This window comes from Hydra vulgaris, chromosome 03 (assembly GCF_038396675.1).
Source record: "Hydra vulgaris chromosome 03, alternate assembly HydraT2T_AEP".
In the NCBI taxonomy this organism is placed as follows: domain Eukaryota; kingdom Metazoa; phylum Cnidaria; class Hydrozoa; order Anthoathecata; family Hydridae; genus Hydra; species Hydra vulgaris.
In genome coordinates, this window is record NC_088922.1 from 21,964,876 (window position 1) to 21,975,156 (window position 10,281).

General features: G+C 28.0%; 2 protein-coding genes across 3 annotated transcripts in view; one reads left to right on the forward strand and one right to left on the reverse strand.

The window, feature by feature from the left end:
• LOC100204530 (structural maintenance of chromosomes protein 6) overlaps positions 1-5,599 on the reverse strand; it is a 97,805-nt gene extending 92,206 nt beyond the window's left edge. Inside the window, exons 1-2 of one of the 2 annotated variants that reach the window (XM_065792638.1) lie at positions 5,492-5,599; positions 4,576-4,698 (exon numbers count right to left, since the gene is read on the reverse strand). The gene's annotated coding sequence lies outside the window, so the exon portion shown is untranslated. Of the gene's footprint in view, positions 1-4,575; positions 4,699-4,983; positions 5,116-5,491 lie in introns of those variants that run through there. The other variant, XM_065792639.1, reaches the window with a different exon arrangement.
• Positions 5,600-8,853: 3,254 nt separating this feature from the next.
• LOC136078558 (uncharacterized) lies at positions 8,854-9,819 on the forward strand. The gene has a single exon (XM_065794335.1). The coding sequence runs from the start codon at positions 8,854-8,856 to the stop codon at positions 9,817-9,819; it is 966 nt and encodes a 321-aa protein (XP_065650407.1).
• The last annotated feature ends 462 nt before the right edge of the window (positions 9,820-10,281 follow it).

Below are 10,281 nucleotides of genomic sequence, written 5' to 3' on the forward strand. Positions count from 1 at the left end.
TATTTAATAGAAATAAAAAAAATTGAAAGAAAATAAACTTTCCCTAACGGTAATAATGAAAAACAAGTTAAATAATATTTAACTTGCTTTGCGGTCATCAAATTTACATTAGGCAAATGCATTAAGCATTTTTTATTTAAAACAAAGCCTGGAATAGTAATTTTATTATTTTGAAACATTTTTGTGTATAATTTAGAAATAAATTATAAATATGAGAAAATGAATTATTGGAAAATAAGAAGTTATGGAAAGAGTTTGTTGAATTTAAAATAGGTGGCGCCCGCCACCCAACCCATATTTCAGATGCGTGATATACCAATATATAGCGGTATTTCATATGTGCTCTAGAATGCAAAAAAGTCGAGAACCCCTAAACTAAATAATGAAAATTAAAAATTATATATTGTAACACACACAAAAAAAATAATTCTGGTTTGGGTGGTATAAATAGAAATCTGACATTAGCTAACAACAACGCCCGTTCTATAAAGTTGGTTTACAAAGTGGTCCGCGACTGTAGTAAGTTTATGATTGAAATTAAATTCCAGTGAGTAAATCCAGATTTCGCGTTTTTTATATTAAATTATTTATCTTTCGCAAATTATTATAAGAAAATGAGTATAAACGGTTTAAATAAGTTTAAATAATTCGGGTCTTTTTTTTACAAAAATTGCGAAACCTAGATTTGCTCACTGGAAAAAAGTATCGACATAAGTTTATATTATAATAATAGGCCGGGTAAAAAAAAAAAAAGCAAATGCTTTTATTTAGCGTTTTTGGAGTAAATTGCTCAGCTTTAAATGAATAAAAATTTGAGCAAAGTTGCTGAAATTTTTATTCTCCATCGTTGATCAGTTACTCCAGAAACACTGTGTAAAAGAAATTACTTTTTTATATTCACCCGGCCTAATTTGTGGTGACAATAACAATAGCATGTAAGGTACGGTATAAATATAAGTAATATGTAAAAATAGAATGTGAATTTTTGCTAGCAAATTGCTAGCTTTCTAGTGATCATCGTAGCAAGGACAGATTAAGGGTACCTCGGGCCAGAGGCACAAATAATTTGGAGGCTATTGTGACTAAAGAAAAAGTGATAGGTATGTAGAATTTGATATTTCAGCCACATATTTAAAACCAAAGTGACATTTTTTGGATTTTTGTCTGACAAATTAAATGGTTCAACAATGTCATCAAATGAGAGTTGTCTGGTCACCTCACTTTCATTACACATCAAAGGAAGCATGTCTAGCTGCTCTTGATTAATTCTAGTATTTATTTTTGCAAATTGATTAATTCTAGCATTTATTTTTGCAAATTGCAAAAATAAATGCCGTACTAGAATTAATCAGTCAATGTTTGCAAATTGTTCATGAACCCAAATCTGATAGCAACATCTGAATATGCCGCAGATCTGCGAGCCAATGCTGCTTTTAATTGATCGATAGTAACAATCAGTGCATTAACTCGAACTTCATCTTTTGCAAGCAGGAAAACGTCTTCAGAAGTTCTTTATCTATTGTTTTCTTTATCTTTATGTTTAAGTCCTTTATGTCTATATGTTTAAGTCCTTTATCTATTGTTTTCTTTTTTTTGACTCTTTTTACTTCTTTTTTATACACATCACATTTGGATAACTCTTTTCCATGTTTCTCAAATTTATCCAATTCTGCCGGCAGAATTGGATAAATTTGGTAAAAACATGTTGTTTCGAAAATAATATTACATGATATTTGTATTATATATTTATTTATAAGTATACATGCTATAAAATATTTTATAAGTATACATGCTATATATATATATTACGATATGCAAATGCTTTATTATTACTTTTTCTTTTTTCTTTTTCTTATTAGGTGCTTTAAGAAGTCCTTACGCTCTTATCACTGAGCACTGCGAAAGAGCATTTGAAATGTTATTAAATTTGCCCAGAGGTGGCGTTAAATCACGGATCTCTAACGCCGTGTTTGTTTTTGTTTTATAAAATTAGTTGATGTATGCTCTAAAGACTTAAACTGAAGCAGATTTTTACCCCAAAATAGAACCATTGTCAAACATTTTAAGCAATTATATTAAAATAGTATTTCATTGCTTTTTAATAATATTCTTTAAATCTACTTTTAAATTGAATAGTAAAAATTTATGTCAAATCATCACGCGCGTTATACATTTCATTAACTAGAGTTGTTAACCGGAAGATTTCTTAAAATTCCGTAAAAATAGAATTCTTTTGGAAGGATATTGAGAATAAGGATTTTTAATTTTTTTCGTACCGAATATTACGAAAATTTAAAATCAATATCGCAACATAAAAACATTCTAAGGTTTTATTTTTTGAAACAATAATACAAAACCAAATTTCTTTCGAGGCGAAACTGTTTCGCACCGCAACTTGCGAAACAGTTCTTAACGGAAAAAAGTTACAAAATGCGGCATAATACATATATTTCATTCATTTTATAAATGAAATACGTATAAATAACTAAGTAACTAAAATACGAACTATTGTATGGTATTGATAAGTTTCAGTTGTAAGCTTTTATAAATAAACCTTGACTTTCATAAAATATACTTTTTAAAGCGTCATTTAACAATATTATTCTTATTTAAATAATAAATAGCACTTTTTTATATATAAAAGTTTAATGAATGATTTCCGAAATGCTCCTTTAGTAAGGAACTGTTTCCCAATTTTTTTCAAAATGATTTTTTTCCGCAAACTTCTTTTCGTAAAGCATTTTTACGGAATAATTAGTAATTATTAGAAACTATTTCAAATTTTTTACTTTGTAAAAAATTTGAAATTTGTATCGAGAGGTTCAAAATTATGAAGGATCATAGATTTATGAAACAGTAGTAATTTTTCACAATAACATATATTGATTGCGTTTTGATAGATGCTTTAGCTAATAGGGTGACAAAATAATAAAATAACTATGCTTTTAGGTGCTGAAATAACCATTTGTTTCAGTACCATTAATTATTTCAGCACGACAAAGTATACATTTTGTATAATTTTATATGATGAGGTAAACCAATAAAAAAATAACTTTTAATAACTTAATTTCAAGTTATATTTTTCTGGTGTAGAATTAAAAAAAAATTATAACAAACTTTTTTTTATTCGTTTGTTATCCTACTATCCCTTTTTAGACAAAATTAAAAAGAACAAAAATAAATTTAAAAGATAAATAAAATGAAAATATAATATATAATAATATAAAATGAAGTTTCAAGGTTGCGAGAAATTCAAAAAAAATGTTTTATTATACTTTAGGTCATCTCTAGTTTTTAAATAAGAGGAAAAAGGGGAAAAGTAGAATGTAAACATTTTATAAAAAGTATTAAAAGTTATTGATGAAGAGAAGATAAAAAGTATAGGCAAGTTTTTGAACAATCGAGTTATTGACAATATCTAAAGTAACTGATTGTTATAAGTGTCTTGTGTAACAGCAAATGTCTTAAATTTTGTACGTACGCGTGACCGTGAATTCTGTTAATAAGCCAAGAACTTCATCACTGCATCCTGTTAAAATAGCGCTTATCTTGCATCTGGCGATTAGGTAAGATATGCGCTGTTGATGTGAAAATATAATTATAATTTTTATCTTTGTTGAATCTTTAAGAAATCCTACAAGGTCCTTAAAAAGAAAAAAAAAGCAAATATTATATTTGCACAGCTACTGTTTGCAATAAAAATGCTATTAGTATTCATGCAATTTTGATGAAATTCGTATTCAGATCGCGTAATTTTGCACAACCAAAGTAAAAAGTTTCAAAAAGAGCTTGTCAACAATCTTTGTAAAGAAATAAAAATAAAGGTTACCATAGTGATATCTTTCTACCTGCAGACAAATGGACATATGTTTTTCCGAGAAAAGCCAAGGCACAGTTCTTTAAAAAAGTTACTTAATAGAAAAGCCATCGTTTTTTTGTTTTTTAGCGTTTTTTTAAACATAACATTTAAAGTAAAAGCTAATTTTGTTTCATTATATGAAACACAGGGGCGGATCCAGCATTTTTTGGTCTTTGAGATAGCTAACATAGACAGACAACAAAGTTACAATATATAACTGAATTTACGTCAACCTTTTAATTTTATAATAACATTAAAACTTATTTCTATTATTTTTAGTCTGACGGAACAATTCAATAAAACCGTAGTAAGACATTTGTTGAAATTAATAAACAAAGAAACTGACGAATGGAACTTTTTTCTTGATTTTTTAGTTATAATTGGTTACTGTATTAATATTCAAGTACCAATAAAGCATTCTTCTTTTTAATTAATGTATTGCTTGAAAGCTTGTTTTCCAGTAGATTTAAATAAAGTTGAATAAAAGGCGTGTAATAAAGAAAACAATGAAATACGTTAACGCATTATTACTCTTTGGCTAATAGCTACAAAATATACGACAACAAGCAAATATTGAAAAAACGCAAGCGCAATAAAAGGTAAGTACCATCTAAATCATTCCTAAAATCATTGGGAATTAGGAAAAATCATTGACAGACTTCAATTCGGAGTGAAAAATAATAAACAAAACTTTGGTTTTTACGCACTTTACTTACTTCATCTACTTCTAATCAGGAAACGAAAAATGGTTATATGGAGCAAGTAATGACTTCAATACAAAATATAAATTCCGAATTCCAGCCCCATCACCAATTACTTGTTGGATACAGGAACTAAAGCTAAAAAAAGAAGATATAAATATTTTGGAATCAAATGAGTGGCTAAATGACTGCATCATTAATACTGTAAATAGTAATGTTAGTTTTCACTTGACAAATAAAGAAATCTGTCAATCAAAAGGGTTTAATGCTTTGCAATGATTCAATTCAAATTTTGAATGAATTGAACCATTTGGTATATAGAGCATAATTTGGTAGAAATATATTATGCAGACAGCCTAGGTAGATTGATTTAGAATTTTCGTGCATCCGATCGATGCGAAAACATTTCCAAAAAACTTGTACCTGTTTAACACCAAACTAACGCCGAGTACTGTGAAGTTTTTGCTGCTACATTTGCATGTTAAATTCCAAATTAAAAATTATTAATATTTATTACCAAGAAGACGTTATGTGTAAGCGTTGCTCACAAGCTCAGACCGGTTCTTGTTCCCGAGAAACTAGCGCGGATAAAAACCAGATTACAAAACTATCGAACGGCCTCGTTAACAGACCTCGTTTTAAAAAGTAACGCGTTACGCATTTTGAGTACAAAACTCATGGTTTTGCGTCCCGCTTACTTACGTTATGTTAAAACATTTTTGTTTCGAAATATTGAAATCTAAATTATTTTTTAAGCATTTTGATAGATATTAATAATTATTATAATAAATTAACGTTTTAAAAGTTACGCATTACTGTTAAAAATACTTGAAGACAACTGCGGAAAATATACTTCTTTTGTACAAATTAGAATAACTTCAAATAAAATTTAAAAATAAGTAAATTTAAGATTATTTTAAATTAAGCTAACCTTTTAATCGAAATAATCAACAACAAAAAAAGTTTGACAATCGCTTTTGACACAGTTTTTTAGACGAAACGTTTTTTTTACGTTGTTAAAAAAAAAAAGAAAAAATCAATTTCCATTTAGTTTAACGATAGGGCATTTTAACTTTACTTTTCACTAACTCAGCGACACTTTTAATAATTTAATTGTTGTATAATGATTGATTTAATCACTTGATAAATGCAGCGTTTATTACAAGTATGTACGCTTGCAAAAATAATGCATTGTATTTATATATATATATATATATATATATATATATATATATATATATATATATATATATATATATATATATATATATATATATATATATATATATATATATATATATATATATTTATATATATATATATATATGATTTCCAAGAACTATATAAAAAACTATATAATTTTACAAGAAGTATATTAGAAAAGTATGCATCGGGTACAACACGTTATAGTAATAAAAAAAAAAGGTTCTTAAATTAAAAATATATCGACCGAAATGTATCAAATGCCGACAAGCCAATTATAAGTTGAATTTATGACCTTCTTTTAGGAGGTATGAAACCCCACACACACCTATAACACATCTCCCTAATCTAACTGCTCAAGCTTAAGGTGGTACTAACCCATAAAATGTTAAAACTTTCGATTTTTTTTTTCTTCAAATTTGAAAATTAGAATCATTGTAGATTTCAAAAATGTATACTTTTACTAGAATTGTTAACCGGAATATTTCGTACAATTCCGGAAAAATAAAATTCTTTCGAAAGGATACTGAGAATCAGGAGTTTTTTTCGTACCAAATTTTACGAAACAAAAAAAACCGTCGATGTTCATTTCGCAAATGCTGCTTACGAAATGTAGCCTTTTGCAAGTTGAATTACGATATAAAACTATTTTGCTATATACGAAAGTAGTGCTTACGGAAGTCGCACTTGCGAAACAAGCTTTTTCACTAAACGACGTTTTGTGGTCTATAAAAAAATTTTGTTGGTCAAACGGATATAATTGTGAAAGATAAAGTTTTTATATATCAATATGTTTATAATAAAATTTTATTTTTATGATTGCAACATATGAACATTTTAAGGTTTTATTTTTTAAAATAATGGTAAAAAACCATTTCAAATTTCTTTCGAAACGAAACTCTTTCGCACCGCAACTTGCGAAACAGTTCTTTTCGGAAAAAACCTTACGAAACGCGGTATAATAAATATATTTAATTACGCTCTTTGAATCAAATACGTATAATTACCTAAACAGTTAAAATACTATTTTTTAATATAATATTGATAAGTTTCAGTTTTAAATTTCTATGAAAGAACCAAGACTTTCATAAAATATACTTTTTAGAATGTCATTTAATGAATAAGAATTAAATAAGAAAGATAACTTGAACAACGTTAACATACGAATGCAATTGCGAAATCGGGAAACAATTCCTTTGTTGACATCAAAAAAAGACCTAATTCAAGTGATAAATGCTAAAACTTAATTATATAATATAATGCCTAAAAATACCTTTTACTTGTTTTCAAATAGTATAATTTTATGTTTAATCAGTTTCAATTTTTTATTTTTGAGGTACTCTGTTATATGAGCTTTTGCTTTTATAAACTCAATAACAACAAGTAAGTTTAAAAAAAATTTAAACACATCCTTGATTAAACACATCAATGATTTTTTCTTAAATGTTTTACTTAATAAATAAAGTCAGGGTGGTAGGGTTGGAAGGTGGGAAGGGGATTTGTTGCGCCTTGTAGCGTTAGCCTTGGAAAATGCTTTGATTTTCAACATCCCAACGTTGTTGGGACTATACAACTGCTGAAAGTTTTAAAGCTCTAGCTGTTTCGGATAGCAATAAGAAATTAGTTGCAAGATTTTGTAGCAAAAAAACGGCCACGCACAATGTGACCCTTCCCCGGGTCTTCGCCCCAGGAAAAAATTTTAACATAGAAGCTCACCAGGACTATACAAACGCTCAAAGAATCATAGCTGTAGCTAGTCTGAGGGGTAGTGATAAATTAATTGCAAGATTCAGTAAGAACTGAAAACGGCCAAACAACACCTAAAGTTCAATTAAAATTTGTAATGAACCAAATATTTTAATAAGTTTTTATATTTGAGAATATAAATAGTATATCTCCATTTCTGCTTAGCCAAAGGCAATAAACAACCGAGTCGAAGTTAACCAAAGTCGGTACTTGATAAATATAAATATATATAAACACTGGCATAGAGACATGTTGCGGAGGAAGCGTTGCCCTTCCCCTCAAAACTAACTCAAAGTTTCAGTTTTTTCTATTTAAATTTTAGCTGCGTTAGGCCCCTTAATTTCTGTTTCAGCCTACCCTGCCTCCCGCATCCTAACTTCCTTAACTTTTCTAGGTCACTATATATATATATATATATATATATATATATATATATATATATATATATATATATATATATATATATATATATATATATATATATATATATATATATATATATATATATATATAAACTAATTTAAAACATCAGATAATACGAATTCTCTCAATACTAAATAATTTATTTGAAATTTTCGCCGGATTACAGGCACCGGCATCATCAGCATATAATATAATATAATTACAAAAATTGTGACCGTTAAATAACAACAAAAATTTTTTAAACTTTGATGTCACCTTTTTAATGGCTTCTTTTACGTAAGTACGAAAAAAATGAAGTCCAAAAATTTGTTTTGACATATTGTCCATTGTCCAAATTCATACCACCGTACATTGGAGATCATTGATGTTTTTGTATCTCCAAGGCTTCACGGACTTTTCTTTCAAATTTTTTATCCTCAACTTTAAGTGTTTCTACCCTATCCCATTCAAAATCCTCATTGCAATTTAATTTATGCAAAGCTAATGCAGATTGGTTTAACTTACCTTTAGTCAACAATTTTTGGTGTTGTTGAAACCTTGTTCTTATTTGTTTTTCGTTTTAGATTTGAACTTTTAGTTTGTATAAAAAATGATTCTAAAAGACGATACTTAATCTTATTAATATTACTAAAAACCTCGAGAGAGATCTTAAAAATAAAATTGAAGACAAAGACTATAATCAAGTGATATTTTTCACTGAAAAAGCTTGTGAAAATATGTTTATAAAATCTAAAGAACGGCTAATTAAAAAGTTTTAAATACTTCAGTGTGAATTCAATTACAACAAAAGTAATAAAAAAGTCAACGAAATACACTAAAAACGCGATTTTAAATCTTTGTGATACCAAGATACCTGAAAATCAAATCGATCTTCTAAATCTTGGTCCACACTTTGTACCTTTCCTGAAATCTATACCTTACATGGGCATTATTACAACAACTGAATCGTCTGCCTTAAAACTCGAATATAATAAAGAAGTTGAAAAAGCGCAAGCCTTAAGGAAAAATGTACTGAGAGAACTTAAAATGGGCAAAAAAATTAATCATAATCTAACGAGAGATCAAAGAAAAGCATTTAAAGAAATTCATCAAAACAAGAAAATTGATATTTATCCATTTGGTAAAGGAATAGGATTCGTGAGAATAGAACATGATAAAGCAGTTGAAAAAATTAGAGAACAGATTGGCCCAACAAAAATTATTAGTATTGATCCCACTCTAAGTTATGCAATTAAAATAAAGTCTTTCCTTTCGAAGCTTAACAAAAAGCAACGTTTTTCTAAAGATGAATATGAAAGCATATATCCGAGTGATCCTGTTCCACCACGTTTGTATGGGCTAATTAAAGCTCATAAACAAGACAAATCTTATCCAATGAGAGTCGTTGTATCAACTACTGACACACATTGCTATGGAATTTCGAACTACTTAGTTAGAAGAATACAACCGGTCTTAAATGAAAATCTTATTAGGTTAAAAAATTCAGAAGACTTTATTAACAAAACTAAGTCGTGGTTAATTGACAAAAATGAAATACAGGTATCTTTTGATATTGTGAACTTATGCCCATCAATACCATTAAAAGAAGCAACTTTAGTACTTTTGGATCAATTAAATAAAAGAGTTTCTTACAAAAACTCAACTAAGCTTACTTTAACTGAAACAAAACAACAAATTGAACTTTGTTTGTTTCGTTGTTATTTCTTGTGGAACGGTGAGATTCATGAGTTGGAGAATTCAGGCCCAATTAGATTGTCTTTTACGGTTGTTTTGGCTGAATCTTTTTTACAATACCACGAGAAAAAGGCAATAAAAATGGCAATGACAATAATACCTTCAATTGATATTAAATCCTTTTATAGATATGTAGATGATAGCCACGCTTGATTTTCTAACTTAAAGCAAGCGGAAAGTTCCAAACAATCCTTAATAGACAACATCCTTCTTTAAAATATACTATTGAAGTTGAAAACAAAAATAAGATACTTAACTTTTTGGATATAACTGTTATTAATAATACACATGGAAAATATGAGTTCAAGGTTTACAGGAAAGATGCTATTACCAATATCCAAATCAAACCTCATTCTAATCATGATCCCAAAATTTTAAAGGCAATATTCAACGGATATATACACAGAGCATACTAAATATGCAGCGAAAACTATTTAAAAGATGAGATAAATTTTTTAGTTTAAGTGTTTACTAAAAATGGGTACGATGAAAAAATGCTTAAAGATATTTCTTATCACATTCGAAAAAAACGTTTAGCAAATAAAAATGAAACTTTATCAAACTCTAATAACCTTCCTGCAATTTCTTTACCATGGATACCAATAATATCTCCCA